The sequence below is a fragment of the Vicugna pacos genome, chromosome 19, assembly GCF_048564905.1.
Source record: "Vicugna pacos chromosome 19, VicPac4, whole genome shotgun sequence".
In the NCBI taxonomy this organism is placed as follows: Eukaryota; Metazoa; Chordata; class Mammalia; order Artiodactyla; family Camelidae; genus Vicugna; species Vicugna pacos.
The window spans coordinates 46,736,636-46,752,608 of NC_133005.1; the positions used below are offsets into that span (position 1 = coordinate 46,736,636).

A 15,973-nucleotide genomic window follows, 5' to 3' on the forward strand; every position below is an offset into this window, starting at 1 on the left:
AGAGCTCGCAGGGTGGTCAGGCGCGGGAACTACGTGTCCCAGGATGCAGCGCGGCGTCGCGGGGGTCGGGGGTTTGAACGGAGGGTCTCCCGCCCGCGGCAGGGCTGCGTCTGCTGCGGCGGGTGCGGGAGGCGGCGGTGGCCGGGGCTGGGGTCCGGGCCGGGAGGCTGAGGCTGGCGCGGCGGGCGCTGGGGGCGCTGCCCCCGAGGCGATGATGGGCAAGGAGGAGGAGATTGCGCGGATCGCCCGGAGGCTGGACAAGATGGTGACCAAGAAGAGCGCGGTGAGGGGCGCGGGCCGCCAGGACCCCGGGACCCCCGCCCGGCCGAGCCCCCGCCGAGCCTCCCGAGCCCCCGTCAGGGCCGGGGCGACCACCTGAGGGGCAGGACGAGACCCCACCCCGGCAGAGACTCCCCGGATGCGGGGAGACCCCCGCCCTGGGCTAGCCCTGCCCTTCACCTCGCACCCACGGCAGAGGCCGCGATCCGGCCTGGACTTTGTCCCGGGAGCCACCCGCTCTGGACTTAGACCCCAACTGCCAGGCTCAGACTCTGCAGGCCTGGGATCCGCCCGCCTCCCTGTCCTCTCACTCCGGACCCCCTCCGGAGGCCGGGCTGGCGGAGACCCTCCTCGGCCCTGCCCCTCCCGGCCCTGCGGAAGCCCTGTCCTGTTCAGCCTTTTCTCTCTGGCTGCCCCGCCCCCCTTGCCTTCCTTCTCCCGGGCCTGGGCATCTTCGCAGGCCCCCTCCGCCCAACTCCCCACCAAGCCCCACCTCCGACTCAAGAGCCCTCTATCCCACCCTGGGTTTCCCACGCCGTTTCTCGGCCTGCAAGAGTTTGGAGTGTGAGATTGGACACCCTTTCCCCCTGGAGCTACAGCACCTGCCCCTACCTCTGGCTGGCCTGGGGCTGCGGCCCCCATCGTCCTATTTCTCAAGCCGGCCAGAGGTCTTTCCTGGTCGGAAAGCCCTTTTTTTTCCTTGTCTGTGCAGCTCCTCTTAGAACCAGGTTTCCCTAATAAATTTTTTTCCTTAGCCAGAACTCAGCTAGCAGCAACTGGGAAGTGGTTAGATACCTTGGGGTAAGAGCCCTAGGAGGACCCTGAGCCTGGCTTGGGGAGGCCTGGGTGTGAGACCCCCTTGCTAATTGTGCTCACTGACCTGGCCGGTCGTTCCTCGGCCAGTGAGCCTTTGGAGGAGGCTGTGCTGCAGCCTCTGAGAGGGGCCAGGCGGCCGGGGCTCCAATGCCAGTCCCCCTCAACCTTGGGACCTAGGCACCCTGTATACCCTTACAGAAAGCATCTTTGGTGGCTAGTACCTGCCTCCAGAGGGTGGAGAGGGGTCCTGCTGGCTTTGAGAGGCTCAGTAAACATGACCTGCCCTTTCCCCAGACTGAGCTTCTGGGCTGGGGTGGAATCACCCCAGGGCAGTGTGCCTGCACTGGTGGTTTGGGGGTGGTGTTTTAGGCTGAGCATGGTTGAGTCTGGGTCTCCGCTGACCCGGGTTCTAAACAGGGTTTTTCACTGGGGCTGGTAAGGGGGCTGGCTACAACGTTTTCGTTCATCCATCAAGCAGCAACAACCCCCGTCCCCCCGATGTACATCCCCCTCGGAGGCTGTGAGCAGTACAGAGCAAGGGTGTGGGAACATCTATAGCTGTTTCTAGAGATGACCACAGAAAGAAGCTGCTTCCCCTCAGGAAAGAGACAGAACAGACATCCCCCAGGTGGGGGCAGAGATGCATCATGGAACCCACAGAGGGCTGGGTGGGGTCAGGCAGGACTGGGGTGGGGTGGGGGGAGGGGGGAATCCAGGTAGACGCCCAGGGGAGAATGGGGCAGGGGGGCAGGTGTGGACTGGGAGGGAACTTGGGGGCTCAGGAGAGTTCCTGTGGTTCAGGCAGCCTCTCCCCAAAACTGAGATGGACAGCCCAGGAAGGTCAGTGGGGGTGAGAGCCAGCAGAGACTCCTGGTGGGTCTCAGCGCTACTGAGGCCCCTTGGGAGAATGGGGTCCACCACTGGGAATCATGTTTATGTTCTCTGGTCCGGAGGCCCCAGAACGCGGGTGTTCTGCACCCTGAGGCTCCTTGGGGAAGATGATTGCCAAGGGTCACTGTGCCCTTGGCTCTGGTGACCACACGTCCCCTTTGAGGAGGTTACCACAGGACTGGACTCTGCACAGCCCAGGGGCAGGGGCTTGCAGAGGGTGATGAGGAAGAGGCTGCAGCTGAGCAGAGACACCACCTCGATTTGGGAGGGGGCAGGTTTGGCCCCTCCCCAGGCCCAGGCTGCAAGACGTCTGAGGCTCTCACCACCTTGGGTGGCCGCGTCAGATCCTCTCTGCCTCCTTCATGTCCCTAGAGACACGCACATGTGAAGACACATCTGTGGGTTAAGAAGCGAGGCTTCTGCGGAGGAAAGCAAACGGGGAGGGTGGGGTGGAGCCTGGGCTGCTGGCAGCCTTCAGTGGGAGAGGCCTCACTGAGAAGATGTCATTTGAACACAGAGGGAGGGTGGGCTCAGGTGTGTCGCTGGCAGTGGGAGCAGTAGGTGCAGAAGCCCTGGGGCAGCCAGCTTGGCCCCTGGGGAGCTGAGCCTGTAGTGGAGAGGTGTGGCCACCTGTGCGGAGCCTCCCCGAACAGTCCCTGAGGAAGCAGGTGTGGGGCGTGGGTGCGTGGCAGAGGAGGGCGCCCGGGGCTCTGTTGCAGTAGTCTAGGTGAGGTGGTGGCTGGCCCCAGGTAACTGGGCTGGAGGGACCAAGGAGGGGTGTGTGCGAGGCAAGCAGAGGTGCCTTGAGGGTTTGGCCTCAGCAGGGACACTGACCGTTCCTGGGTTGGCTTGTGGGGAGGCTGCCTGGGCCATGTGGGCAGGGGCTGCAGGCTTGGGCAGTAGCAAGTGCTCCTGAGGCTGCACCTTAGCCTGGTGTGGTGCTTCTGCTGAGAAGGGCTGCAGCCCTTTGCCCTGACGAAGGTCACGGTCTCTGGGCTTGGACTGAGTGGGAAGCCGCCTCCCTTCTCGTGCTTGTCCTCCCTGGGTATCTGCCCCAAGAGGGGTCTCCGAATCATCACTGCCTGTGTCCCCCCCAACCCTCGTGTGCAGGAGGAGGTGGGGCTGCCCACCAAGATCTCAAGGCTTTTTATGAAGGTCCTCCCCTGTCCTTCCAGGAGGGTGCCATGGACCTGCTGCGGGAGCTGAAGGCCACGCCTGTCACGCTGCACCTGCTGCAGGTAGGCCGGTGCCCCCCAACCCTCGCTCCCAGCTCCCAGGTGTGTGGCTGGGCTTCCTGGCCCCTGCCCTGGCCCTGGGTGGGCACGGGCGCCTGTCCCTGAGGAGACTGTCCCTGCCTTTCTCTGTTACTCCTCTGTTGCTCAGTGAGGCAGGGAGGGGCGTTCAGGGGTAACCCACTGTGTCCCTCACTGAAGCTCCTGGGTTCCAAATGGGACAGTCACCCTTGGGAAGGGCGTCCACCTCCCCTCGCTGGTCCCAGCCCTGCCCTGTGGGAGTCCCCGAGGGTCTGTGGGGACGTTCTGACCCTCACCCCAAGCCCAGCTGCTTGCCTTGCAGTCCACCCGGGTCGGCATGTCCGTCAATGCCCTGCGGAAGCAGAGCTCCGATGAAGAGGTTGTCACGCTGGCCAAGTCTCTCATCAAATCCTGGAAGAAGCTTCTGGGTGCGGGTCAGGCAGCCTGGGCTGAGTGCTGAGGCAAGGGGCATCCAGGATGCACTGGCCCCTCGCTGGTCAGCACTGGGTAGGGTGCTGGCGGTGCTGTCCCTGAGCCAGGGCCACCTGGGAGGGGAGTAACAGACCTGGTCCAGGAAGCACTGACTCAGTGGTGGGAGGGGGTGGGAGGGGCTGGGAGGGGTGGAGTTGAGGGTGGGGTGCTGCACTGAGCCCTAGAGGGACCCAGTAGGGCTGGAGGTCACATAGGGGTGGGGGAGTGTCCGGGCAGCTGGAGGTTGGGCACCTAGCGGGGGAGGGTGGTAGGAGAGGAGACGGGAAGGGGGGGGGGAGCAGGGCGTGGGATTGAGAGGGGACAGTGGGGTGCCTGGGGGTTGCAGAAATGCCTTGAGGTTCCTGTCCCTTGCAAGCTCCTCCTGGACTCTGTCCAAACCCTTGGGAAACAGCTGCATGTCCTGTGTGGCCATTGAGCTGTGTGTTGGATGAGCACGTGTGTTCTAGTGGCAAGTGGGACGCTTCTCGTCCTGTGGGAAGGGCCCCAGTGCAGGCAGGGGCTGACTCTAAGGCTTGCTGTGGTGCCTGAGGCCCAGCGGGGGTGGGCCTGGGTCTGGCCTGCCTGCAGGGACCGGCCTTTGTCCAAGTTCAAACGCTTCATCGTGGAGACCATCGCTCTGGGGTGAATTTTATTCTCAGGCGTCACTCGGTGAATGACAACCCCCTCTGCCAGGACAGGTGGTGGGGTGGACTCCAGAGAGGCCCCACAGGTGGCCTGCTTGAGTGAGGGTGTGAGTGGGAAGTGGGGGGGGGCCTTCCTAGGCCCTTCCTTGGGTGGGGGAGGGCCCTGCTTCTGAGCAGGAAGCTGTGGTTGGATGCGGGGTCTGTGGGCAGGGGCTGGCGGTCTGGCTGAGCCTCAGTGGGGATCTGCTCCCCTCTCTGGCCCTGCCCTGCCCTTTGGGGTCTGCCTTCTCCTGGCCAGCCCTCCCCTCTGTCCTGGTTCCTGCAGATGCTTCAGATGCCAAAGCCAGGGAGCGGAGGAGGGGTGGGCCTCTGCCCACATCGACGTCCTCCAAAGAGGCCTGTGAGGCTAAGGATCCCAGGTAGCCCACTGGGAAGGCAGGCGCGCACCCCTCATGGCCGTACCTTCTCGGCAGAGTAGGGTGCTTGAGTTCCAGGTGCCCTAGGGGGCTGAGGCCATGAGAAGGGCATCAGCCTTTTCAGCTTCTTGGAGGGGATTCTCCCCAGGAAGCCATGCCCAGCCCGGTCAGCCTCTTGCCGGACACTTTCTGTCCAAGGCTTCTCTGGATGCTGGGTCTTTTCAGCCCCAAGCATCTTAGGGGGAGGCCGTGTCCGCCTGGCTACAAGGCGCTGACACACACCCCGAGTGGGCCTGTGGGAACCCACTGCTTATGTTCCCTGGCTCCAGGCCCCCATCCTGGGTCTGGTTCTCGCTGGCCAGCTCTGGCTGCCCCGCTTTGGCCTGCTGTCTCGCTGCTGGTCCCTTCCTCCCTGTGGGTGCCCCAGGCTGTGGTTTAGTGCAGATTTTGGGGCCACTGAGGCCTCACTGCTCTGGCTGCCCCCGGGAGGCGGTCATAGGAATAGGCTGTATCCGAGAGGCTGATTTGCCCTTGACCTCTGGGCAGCAGCGGCCAGGGACCAGGGAAATTGAGCTTTGGATTCATGGCCTGGCTGTGCCAAGACAGGGGCTCATCTGCCCAGTGGCACGCCTTGTTTCTTCTCCAGTAAGCCACCTGCTTCCACTGACTTTGTGGAGGTCACAGGGTCATGAGATGCAGGGGTGTGAGAGAAGGGATGGGTGGACACAGCCTGGTGCTCAGGCAGCCTGTGGGGGTGGCCAGACGTGTGAGGGCGTCCACGCCAGTTGGCACAGCCTACAGAGTGGCACCTCGGCTTGGGCGACCCCCAGCCCCATCTGCCTCTCCCTGACCTGGCAGTCTGTGTTGGGCAACGTGGTCCCGGGTTCCAGGCCTCCCTGAGGGCAGGGACCCTCACAGGTGGTGCTGCCCCCATTGTGCCCTGTCTGGGAGTGTGCCCCTCAGCCAGCCTCACTGCCTGTAGCTGGCTGGGCAGACCCCATGGACATGCGGGCCCGGACTGCGGATGGGCAGGGTCTTGGGCCACTGTCAGGGTGCAGCAAATGGGATTTGGGGACACTGTGCCTGTCATGTTGGCTTTTCTGGGGACTGGCATATCGTGGGGGTTCACGTGGCCCATGTGGGCCTGTCTCTCTCCAGCCGCAAGAGGCCGGAGCCACCTAGGATGCCGTCGACCCCAAGGATCACCACGTTTCCCCCAGTGCCGGTCACCTGCGACGCTGTGCGCAACAAATGTCGTGAGATGCTGACGGCCGCCCTGCAGACGGGCCGTGAGTGCCCAGGCCCGGGCCCCACAGCACACCTCGGGGTCCCGATTGCTGCAGAGGCCTGAGTCCAGGGAGTCCTTGGGGACGGCCCTCTCCGCAGCTGATCTCTGCTGACGTCGGGTGGGGGATAGGGGGTCTTTGGGATGAGAGTGCCTGGGGTCCTGAGTTCTGGCTGCTGGTAGCTGGGCAGCTGAGGGGCAGCTCGTCAGGGCTCCTTCTTGCAGATGACCATGTGGCCGTTGGTGCAGACTGTGAGCGCTTGTCAGCCCAGATCGAGGAATATATCCTTTGTACCAGGGCTTGGGGCTGGGGTTTCTGGAGGTCACAGGGCCAGCCAGGCCCAGCTTCCCAGTGGCCACTGCCCTGGTGCCTTTGCCGAGTGCTGGGCGGTTGGGCGAGTCACTCCTCTTGGCCAGGAGGGCCCTCCCAGACCCGCTGGGGCACTGTTTGTGCCTGCGCTGGGGCTCAGGTGTCTGAGCCTCAAGCCTGCAGCTGAGACTTAGCTATGGGCGCGCTTGCCCCTAGGCCCACCTCTGACATGGCTGCCACAGGAGGCCCTCGCTGGCCTGGTGGGGTGGGTGGCGGGCAGGGCGTCGGCCTCTGGTCTGGTCCTTAAATGCTTGCACGCATCTTTCGGGACGTGGGGAACACGGACATGAAGTACAAGAACCGCGTGCGGAGCCGCCTCTCCAACCTCAAGGATGCCAAGAACCCTGGCCTGCGGCGCAACGTGCTGTGCGGTGCCATCACGCCCCAACAGATTGCTGTGATGACTTCGGAGGTGAGCCTGCCGAGGGGCGTGGGGGGCTGCCCCGAGGGGCTGCGTGCTGAGCACACGACACGGACCCTCGCCCCAGGAGATGGCCAGTGATGAGCTGAAGGAGATCCGCAAGGCCATGACCAAGGAGGCCATCCGCGAGCACCAGATGGCCCGCACAGGCGGCACACAGACCGACCTGTTCACCTGCGGGAAGTGCAGGAAGAAGAACTGCACCTACACGCAGGTGAGCCCGCACTGCCCCCAGCCCATGCCTGCCCGGCATATGAGTGGCGCTAGGCCACTGTCTGAGCCTTTTGGTCTCTGAGTGGGCTGGGGAGCAGTGGTTCCCCTGGGGACCTCCCCCTGGCCGAGGACCCCAGGTCCCCAGTAAGCAGGGTCTCTGGTGGTGGGTTCCCTTGCTTGCTCTGAGGCACTCAAGTTGGGCGGCCCAGCCAAGGTAACCCAGGGGGCCCAGGTGCTGTGAGGCCAGCCCTGCCTGAGACCACGGGTGTGGCCTCCCAGGTTGTGACCCCAGGGAAGACCCACTACTTGGGGCCTTCGGCTCCTAGTGAGTGAGGCCCCGCCCACCACCGCCCTCCCCACAGGTGCAGACCCGCAGCTCCGATGAGCCCATGACCACCTTCGTTGTCTGCAACGAGTGCGGAAATCGCTGGAAGGTAGGTGGTGAGCCCAGAGCCCGCCCCTCTGCTCTCTAGAGGTGGGTGTCTCCAGCCTGTGTGGGGTCTGCGGTGTGAACAGGGGGACAGCCATGCCACCAGCCTCCTGGGAGCTTTGGAGATGGTGGATGGAGACCCTTCTGCCCTGGGGGAGCCCCGTGGCTGGACCCCTCCACCCCACCTGTTTCTTGCAGTTCTGCTGAGCCCCTGTGCACCTGTGCCTGCAGCCTTGGGCCGAGGCCAGCACTGGCCACCACCTCCCCCATTCCCTGCTAACAGATGCAGCTTCTCTGGAGACCTGCCCTGTGCCCAATGGCCTTCCTCAGAAGGCAGCACATCCTGCCCTACCCCACCACTCGCCTGCAGTGCACCTTGTCTCTTTCCCCCAGATTATTAAATGTTTCTTTTTGCCACCGTTTTGTCCCTAGCCCTTGGGTCCTGGTGGGCCACGCACAGGCTTGGGCTTTGAGCTGGGCCCCCTATCCCCCACATCTGGTCTAACACCCCACCTCCACCTGGGCTGCAGGGGCAGCCCTCCTCCCTGGGGTCAGGGGTCACTTGGCTTGGCCTGGTAGGGCAGGGCCTGGGAGGCCCCATGTGAAGCTCATGTGGGGAGGGCCCTGGGCACACACAGGACCCATGGTCTCATGAGCTCCCCCTACACTGAAGCTCAGGGTCCAGGGATTATGGGTGGGAGGCCAAGTCTGGGCCCCTTCAGGATCCCCTCCCTGGCTCGTTGAGGCAGTGTGGATGGGGTGGACTCCCGACCAGAGTCTCTGGGCCCTGGTTGCAGCTTTGAAGTGCTTCACCGACCTCAGATTCAGGGTCAGGGTGGCAAGTGTGTGCCTTGTGTGGCCTGTGAGACGGTACAAGTGACAGTGCCTGGCATCCAGGGACATCACCCCCATCAGTGTCTTGCCCTAGCTGGCCAGCCTCTGATCGCCTGCCCACCCATCGCCTGCCCAGTGCTGCCTGTATCATCAGCCTTGGGTCCTTGGTGTTGAGAGGCTGTGGTGCCCTCGCGTGGGAAGGAGTGAGCACAGCTGCCCTCTGGGCTCGTTGCTGACAGGTGGGCCTGGGGCAGAGCACGCGGGACCAGGCCCCTTCCCTGAGCAGGGCTGCTCCCCTGCCGGGGGTCTGGGACGGCTCGTCCTCTAACCCCCCCACAGCGTGGACAGGGGAGGGACTTTGGTTTAAAAGCATCTTCAATAATAAGATCCTACTTTAGGGGGGAGAGGGGTGGAGTTAAATATGAAAACAGTTTCTTTTTTTCATAAAACACACAGTGAGGACATGTTTCCTGGTTTAAACCCTAAAAACACATAAAAGAGATACTGGGTCCTGCTCCCTTGAGCCTGGTTCTGCGGTTCTGGTTCTGGGATCCTGGGGTGCAGATGGCACCAGCTAGAGGTCTCATGTCAGAGAACTGGACAGTTCAGAGGTTCTCTTCCCTACCAGGGCATTTCTTGGGGCCCCCAACTGCCTGGGGAGGAGGACCCAGTGAGGTTTGTGGGTCCAGGGTGTTCCCAGGGAGGGTGCCTCCTCTTACCACGTGGGACCCCAGCAGGAGCACTCCGCCGGCCAGTGGGGGCTGGTGCGGGAGGGGGCGCTAGGGCCCAGAGGCCCTCACATCTGCCTCTCAGGAGGACCTTGGGGCACTAGGACCCCTCGGTAGGGAAGGGGGATTCTGCCCTGCCCTGCACCTGGAGCTCCTACCTGGGACTGCCCCAGGGGTGCTGGGCCCTGCAGGTGTGCCCGACACCTGCTGACACTCGTGAGAAGTCTCTGCCCACGGGAGAGGTCCCTAGTCTGGGCTGCAAGAGTGGGCAGCCTAGGCCTCGCTGGAGGACGGGGAGCCCCCCCGGAGCAGCAGGGCACGGTAGGCAGGGGAGCTGAGGAAGCGGGGGTAGGAGTCTCGGTGCATGAGTGTGTAAATCTGCAGTTGTGCATCGTCGAACGTGTGTGCCGACGGCTCCTGCATCTTCTTGTTGATGCCCTCCCGCACCCGGGAGTCCAGGCTCACCTGTGGGTGGGACAGGGCACTGCGGTCAGGGGGTCTGGGAGGCCGAGGCCCCCGCCCCCGGCCCCGCGCAGCACACCTCCTTGGGGGACAGGATGGACACGTAGTCCTCATAGATGAGCCGCGCCTTCTCATCCACCACGTGCTGGTTGGCCTCAGCCTTGAGCTCCTCGCAGGCCAGCCAGAAGAGCATGTTCTCCTCGCTGTACTCCGTGCGCAGGAACTCCCGGAACACGCTGCGGCCAGCCGGGCTGTGCATCAGCTTGTCGAAGGACCGGGCCCAACTCTGCACCTCCTCGGGGCTTGGTGCGGTGCTGCGGGCAGCCGCCACCCGGCCAAGTCAGGCCTGGTCCCCTCAGCCCGGTTTGGCCCCCTCCCCGCCCTGGCAGACGTGCACCCCCGGGCCACTCACCAAGCTTCGCAGCTGGGGAGGGGCTGTAGCCTGCTGTCCCGTGAGGCCCGCCATGCTCGCCGCCGCTCTTCGTTCCTGGTGGCAGAGAGAGGGTGGCACTGCCGTCCTCTGCACGCGTGTGAACGCAGGATGTGCAGCACACAGTAACACCAACGCATGTAAACCCACTGCAGGTGGGCAGCCTTGGGTCTGCTGCTTTTCCAGCCCGTCCGGTCCCCGGGCCCAAGACCCGGCCTGCAGCACGACTGCCTGCTCGCCTTTGGGACTTCACGGGGCCCTGCTGTGCCCCTCCCTCCCTGGCCTGGCCACGGCACCCCCCTGCCTTCTCCCAGAGACCCCAGCTGCTGTGGTGGAAGCCCCCAGCCTGTGTCTGACCCCTGACTCTTCCTAGGGGCCCTTCTTGCTCCCTTGGCTTCTAGTACCCCATCATCATGGGCTCCCAAATCCATACCTCCAGCTGGACCTCTCTCCAGGGCCACTAGGATGGCTGACAACTCAAACCCAAAGGTCCAGACAGAACTCTGTCCCTACCCTACTGCCTGCCAGACCTCATACTGCCCACAGCTAAACTCTCAATGAGTCCTGACTCTTCACAGCCTCCCGGCTGTACCCCAGGCCACCCCTCTCCTGTTTTAGGCCTGGGCTCAGGCCTCGGTTGCTCGCTGGTCAGCTGACCCCCTCTTTGGGGCCCCTCAGCGCTGTCTGCTCAACAGCAAAGGCTGGAGGCCTGAAAAGGGCCAGGCCTCCACAATGAACCAAAAACCCACAGGTTCCCTACATGCCTAGAAACCAGTTACCCCCTAGACACCCCATACCCACCACCTGTTCTCTCCCAGGGCCACATCTCTGCTAGAAGCGACCCCACCTGACACAGTTTGTAGGACGTCCTTCTGTCTACGCCTGCTGTAGGTTCCCAGAGTCAGCCTGGGCTGGCTTATGCTGCGTGTGCACACGCGCACACGTGCGCACACACATGCTGGCCAGGTGCCTGCACGTGGACACATCCTTGAACACACCAGGCATGAAAGTCACACACACACAGGGGCCTGGGCACAGGCTGCTGGTCACCAGGATGCTGGATAAATGCTGTGGATGGCAGGGTGTCCCACGTGCAGGTGACACCTCAAAAGCCACTTGAGGGGCTGGGAAGTGGGATCCTGGGCCCCAGGTCTGCTCAGCCCACCCCTCCCCCCCCAGGCACTGCGTGCATCCCCAGGCCCACGTACCAGGAGCAGCTGCAGCAGCAGCACCAGCACAAGCAGCAAGGGTTGCGTCTTGGGGGAGCCGGGGGGGCCGCATCATGACTGGACATTGAGGGGGGCTGGTCCGCCTCCTCTGGTCCTACGTGCTGGGGGAAGATGGGGCTGCCTCAGCCTCCAGGCCAGAACCTGTCAGAACCACACGCCTCTCCCCACCAGACTGCCCGCTGGTGGTGACGCTCGTTCCCAGAAACATGGCCTTCTGGCCTCCCAGGTGTTTGAGGATCTCCCAACTCCCTGTCATGCCCCCTCCAAGTTCCTCCGAGGGGGCAGGGGGGGCGCACCTGCTTCTCAGCCTCATGCGGGGTGGGCATGGATGGGAGGAGGTCTTTGGGGCTCCGTGGTGGCTGCTCCAGGACCCTCACCACAGCCTGGGGGTCTGAGAAGAGAGGGTGGGTTCTCACTGAGAACTGGACACTGGCCCCTGCCAGCCCCCCACCTCCAGACCACTCTGCCCAGGCTCCAACCCCCCACCCCAGCCTACACCAGGGCTGTGAAGGGGTGCAGGGTCAGGAAGGAGGGGGCCCCAGACAAGATCTCCGTAGGAGGTTCTGGGACACCCCCATCTGCTCAGTCCCTGGGAAGCCGGAAGCCTGGGTTCCTCTTTCTTGGTTTCCGGCTCCTGGCCCCTCCCAAGGGGGCTGGGGGCCTGCAAGAGTCTGGGGCTGTCAGGTTGGTGCACAGGGTGATGGTCAGACCTTTAGACACCACCTAACCCAGCTTCCTCCATCCCAGGTTTTCTGTGGGTAGGGCTGCCCCTGACCAGGAGGCCAGATTGGCCTCCTGGCCCCAGAGAATTCCCACCTGCTCATGGGGACTCAGCAGGGCAGCGGCCTAGGCCTGCAGCATGGAGGATTTGACTAGGACGTGGGGCGGGATGTCCTGAGGGGGTGGGAAGTGCAACAGGGCATGGGTGAGGAGGACCAGGAGCTGCCAGGGACTGCTGACTTCTTAGTCCCAGACTCCGCTCTTGGTACCCCTACCCTTGGCTGGCACCCTACCGCGCCCAGGGTCTCCCGGCCTCCCTCCCCCCTCCCCCCACCAGGCTGCGGAAACCACTGCGGGCCCGAGGCCTCGCCGCAGGGCGGGCGCGCCAGGCGGGGAAGCAGGCGGCAGCGGGGACGGGGGTGCGTCCTGCTCCCAGGTCTGAGCCGCTGGGTCCCTTCTGCTCGCCGTCTGAGCGTACCTTCCCAGTGGTGCAGGGGTATGGGGGACGCCGAAGTCCCAGCCGGCTGAGCAGCTCCGGCCTGGAACCCTCATAACAAAGTGCGCGCGGGCGAAGCGCGGGCGATGCACGGGGTGGCCAATCAGTGTCCGGGAGGCAGTTTTGAATACCTCCCCACCTTCGCCTCTGCCGGTGCCCTCCTCCGCCCAGGTGAGGGCCCACAGGGCCTGGGGCGCCCCCCTGCATGTCTGCAGCACGGGCCTTCCTGAAAACCCACTGCCGGTCTGGCAGCCAAGAGATTCACGACTTGGTTTCACTTTATTTTCTCATTTAATTATCATCCGCCCTGCTGACCCGCTATCCCTCTGCTTTTGGCCTTTGAATGTCTGTTCGGTCCATATTGGCCTCTCGTAGTCTCTGATGGCAGGAGAGGAGGGTGGATGCCCTAGGCAGTCACCAGGCTAGGCAGCGCCTGCGTTCCAGCTCCTGGCCAGGTGCGGTGCTCAGAGGTGACCGCCCGAGTTATGCACACTGAGGGCACCACTGCCTCCAGAGGCCCCTGCCCTGACCCGAATCTAGGGGCAAGGTGTAGGGTCCCATGGGGCCTTGGCCCCTCACCACCTGCTTGGCTTCCCCTGAGATCATGGTGGCGGGACCCTCAAACTGGGTCCCATCGGCTTCCAACAAACAGGTGGGGGAAGCAGTAGCCCCACAGCATGCGTTCCCTCAGGGGTCAAGTTTCTAGGGAAAGGAAGGGGTGTGGCAACCTCTGAGGTCTGGCAGCTGTACCCCAGACAGGCTGTGACTTCCCCAGGCAGAGCAGCTCTTCCTCCTCTGCACCCCCACCCACTGTCAGTCGGGGCAGGGCCCCAATCCCCTCCCTCACCCTCTAGCACCCTGAAGACTATACCTCCTCAAGGCTGCCTTCTCCAACTCAGCTCTGAATTGGAGGAGGGACCTGTCTGAGTGCGCAGAGCTGAGGTGCTAGGGGCCAAGTCTGGGGCGGGGAGGCAGTCCCTTCTGTCCTGGTTACAGGCCCTGGATCTGGTCGCCCATCCCTGGACCCAGCTCCCTGCACCCTCCTCAGGCTGGTTGGGGCCACCTGTGCCCCCGGGGCACCTGCTCTCTTTCCTGGTGGAGGTACAGGGTCTGAATTAAGTTTCCTTTCCTCTCATCCTGGCATTCGACAGGGGACTCCCTCCCCTTCCCCAGCCCTTAAGTCTGGGATGGGAGAAGCTGGATAGGAGGCAAGTCTGGCCTCTGGGGACAGAGGCTCCCTCGGGAGCGGCTGCTGCTCTGCTCCACAGAAGGAAAAAGAACGTCCCCGAGCCCGCCCAGTCCAAAAAAAGAATAAGAATATGTGACAATCCCAGGAAAAAATGCCATAACCTTTGGGAGGGAGGTTGACAGAGGGGCTCCATTCCTTTCTTCTCATCCGACTCAGTACCTTTTCTATTTGCTGCCCCCCTCATTTGGCTAGTGGGAGACTCCCAGCCTGGCTCCTCCAAGGCAGGACAGGTCTTCCCAGCCCTGGTGACCCTCGCCCCAGCCCACCTCTGCAATGGTGGCGGCAACTCACTCCTCTCTCTCTCTCTGCTGGTAGGGTCTGGCCTGGAGAAGTCTGCCTCCTTCTTCAGGGTCCCTTCCTCCAGCCTTGACGCTCCCACCCCTACCTCAAGGAACTCCCCACGCGACCCACTCACCAGCGACCCAAAGGCGAGGTGGGGGCGGGAGGGGCCAGGTTCGCTCTGGGCCCCACCCTGGCTCTGCCGAAGGGGCGTGCACTGCAGCAGCAGGACTCGGGTCAGACGGCAGGAGGTCCTCCTGCACGTTCTAGAGCGAGGCTGGTGCCAGGAGCCCCCGATCGGCTTGGGCTGGGGGCGCAGCGCCTCCACTACGACTCGCAGGGCTGAGCGGCTGCCAGATCCAACGGGGTGGGGGCGGGGGCAGACCCGCTGTCCCGCCTAGGGCCCTCCCCACCAGGCTGAGGTGGGGGCGGGAGACGCGGAAACCTGGGTTCTTCCGGCCCCCCCTTTGAGCAATCACTTCCCCAGGCTTAGAGCTGCAGAAAAAGGGGAACCCTGTTGCAACGCCCCCTCCCCCACGCGCGGGGACTGGCTTCTGTCCCGCCGCGGCCCAGGGTCCACGTGGACCCCGCGGCGGGAGTCCTTAGGGTGCTGATCCCGGCCGCGGGTTTCCGAGGCTCCCGCCCCGCACGGCCCCCGGGCCAGGGGCAGGAGGGACCAGGCCGCCGTCCTCGGCGCCGCGCGCGCGCGCGCACTCACCAGCCGCGCTCCTGAGTCGCTCGCGGCGCAGCCGCCGGCCCGCGCGCTCCGAGGTCCGACCGGATCGTCGGGGAGGGGGCGCAGGGTGCAGTGCGCAGGCGCCTCGGCCGCACTTCCCCAAAGCGCGGGGCCGGGACTTCCTCGCGCGGGGAGGCGCCGGGCCCGGCCCGCCCTGCCCGGCGCGCCCCGCCCCGCGCCCGGTCGGCTCCGCGCCCCACACGCCCCCTCCCCATCGCCCTGTGCGGTTCCGCGCGGCGCCTCGGTTCCCACCGCCTCTTAGAGGGGCCCGTGGAGTTGAGGTGCTAATAATGGGGCCTCTGGCCCCCTGGGCGGCCTGAGCTGGTACCGTGGTAGACGGGGGTGTGGCCATGCCCCCAGCTGTGCTCAGTCTGGGGCCATTTCAGCTTTGCCTTTACGGTGGGGCGTCCGCGAGACTCCAGCGTCCCCATAGGCTGCTTGCCTACCCCTCTCGAAGAAGGGAGAGACCGCTGGAAAGGGCTGCCTGGTGGTCATTCGCGGCCCAGTCCTAGCCTTTCTGACCCTGGGTGTCCTCACCTGTAAAATGGGGTGAAAAGCGCGCTCTCACCATGCTGTAGGAGCCTTCCCGATGAGGGGGGCTCCTGTGCTGCGGTGCCAGTGGATGCTGGGGGTTTGAGTTCTTGTATCTGGGGTCACCAAATGTCCCTGTGCGTGGAGCCTGGCTGAGTCCCTTTCAACCCCTCTACTTGCCCCAAGATGTTCTAAAGTTCAAAGTCACACCCTCCCCTTTGCCATGAATGCCTGTCCCTTCTCTATGGCCAACTCTCCCCAGATTTTATTACCCTGTACAGCTGTGAGTTAAATTCCTTATCCCAGCATGCTTTGGGCCATTGTCTGGGCGGCCCTGACCCTGCTCTGGAAGTGGTCTGCAGAGTGCCTGAGTCCCCCGGGCCTTGGACCATGTGTAGCTGCTGTCCCCAGTGCAGGCACTCAGCCCCGTCGGCCCTCAGTGCCTAGGTCCTGCTCACAAAATGCCTTCCAGTCACACAGGTTGCGTGTGCTCATGTTTTTCAGAGCTCTTGGGGGAATGAAGGGAAGTGAAGAATTTGAACAAACTCTTTGTTCATCTTGTAAATATCTGGGTGTACCCTGTGTGCCAGGCGGTGGGACATAGCAGTGACAGGACAGAGCCGCCCTGGAGCAGATGAAGTGGACTTGTAGACTGGGTGAGAGGTGAGGAGGGAGAGGTGGGAGGTGTTAAGCACAGAGCTGGAGCCAGCAGGGCAGCAGGACAGGGGCCTTGGGGGTGGAGGCCAGGCTGCAGGAGAGCGAAGGGCAAGTTCAAGGGAGTTGGGGGGGC

The 15,973-nt window shown here is 64.0% G+C and overlaps 2 protein-coding genes across 10 annotated transcripts; one reads left to right on the forward strand and one right to left on the reverse strand.

Annotated features, from left to right (window-relative positions):
• Window positions 1-36: 36 nt before the first annotated feature.
• TCEA2 (transcription elongation factor A2) lies at window positions 37-7,906 on the forward strand. 4 transcript variants are annotated; one of them, XM_072944613.1, is made up of 11 exons: window positions 144-283; window positions 1,574-1,723; window positions 3,162-3,224; window positions 3,547-3,667; window positions 4,680-4,773; window positions 5,929-6,059; window positions 6,281-6,337; window positions 6,683-6,837; window positions 6,914-7,060; window positions 7,422-7,493; window positions 7,688-7,906. In XM_072944613.1, the coding sequence occupies exons 3-11, from the start codon at window positions 3,171-3,173 to the stop codon at window positions 7,694-7,696; spliced, it is 840 nt and encodes a 279-aa protein (XP_072800714.1). In that variant the 5' UTR covers window positions 144-283; window positions 1,574-1,723; window positions 3,162-3,170; the 3' UTR covers window positions 7,697-7,906. The 4 variants fall into 4 exon arrangements, with proteins under 4 accessions (XP_072800711.1, XP_072800712.1, XP_072800714.1 ...); XM_072944614.1 differs by having other exon boundaries at window positions 3,562-3,667; XM_072944610.1 differs by lacking the exon at window positions 1,574-1,723 and having other exon boundaries at window positions 37-283.
• Window positions 7,907-8,784: 878 nt separating this feature from the next.
• Window positions 8,785-14,789, reverse strand: RGS19 (regulator of G protein signaling 19). 6 transcript variants are annotated; one of them, XM_072944620.1, is made up of 7 exons: window positions 14,635-14,760; window positions 11,989-12,066; window positions 11,469-11,563; window positions 11,152-11,273; window positions 9,926-10,000; window positions 9,593-9,827; window positions 8,785-9,516 (listed from the first exon to the last, which is right to left on the reverse strand). In XM_072944620.1, exons 3-7 carry the CDS (start codon window positions 11,496-11,498, stop codon window positions 9,325-9,327), a joined length of 654 nt encoding a protein of 217 aa, XP_072800721.1. In that variant the 5' UTR covers window positions 11,499-11,563; window positions 11,989-12,066; window positions 14,635-14,760; the 3' UTR covers window positions 8,785-9,324. The 6 variants fall into 6 exon arrangements, with proteins under 6 accessions (XP_072800721.1, XP_072800717.1, XP_072800719.1 ...); XM_072944616.1 differs by lacking the exon at window positions 11,989-12,066 and adding an exon at window positions 14,053-14,411 and having other exon boundaries at window positions 14,635-14,758; XM_072944618.1 differs by lacking the exon at window positions 11,989-12,066 and adding an exon at window positions 14,053-14,193 and having other exon boundaries at window positions 14,635-14,752.
• Between the last annotated feature and the right edge of the window lie 1,184 nt (window positions 14,790-15,973).

Excerpts from the sequence above, each read along its gene's own strand:
- RGS19 (XM_072944615.1), bottom strand. The coding sequence starts at position 11,498 with ATGCCCACCCCGCATGAGGCTGAGAAGCAG. Across the intron at positions 11,274-11,468 it reads CGCATGAGGCTGAGAAGCAG|CACGTAGGACCAGAGGAGGC; the intron begins GTGCGCCCCCCC and ends ATCTTCCCCCAG. Across the intron at positions 9,517-9,592 it reads CCATCCTGTCCCCCAAGGAG|GTGAGCCTGGACTCCCGGGT; the intron begins GTGTGCTGCGCG and ends TCCCACCCACAG.
- TCEA2 (XM_072944610.1), top strand. The coding sequence starts at position 44 with ATGCAGCGCGGCGTCGCGGGGGTCGGGGGTTTGAACGGAGGGTCTCCC. Across the intron at positions 3,225-3,546 it reads TCACGCTGCACCTGCTGCAG|CTGCTTGCCTTGCAGTCCAC; the intron begins GTAGGCCGGTGC and ends CCCCAAGCCCAG. Across the intron at positions 6,060-6,280 it reads GGCCGCCCTGCAGACGGGCC|ATGACCATGTGGCCGTTGGT; the intron begins GTGAGTGCCCAG and ends TCCTTCTTGCAG.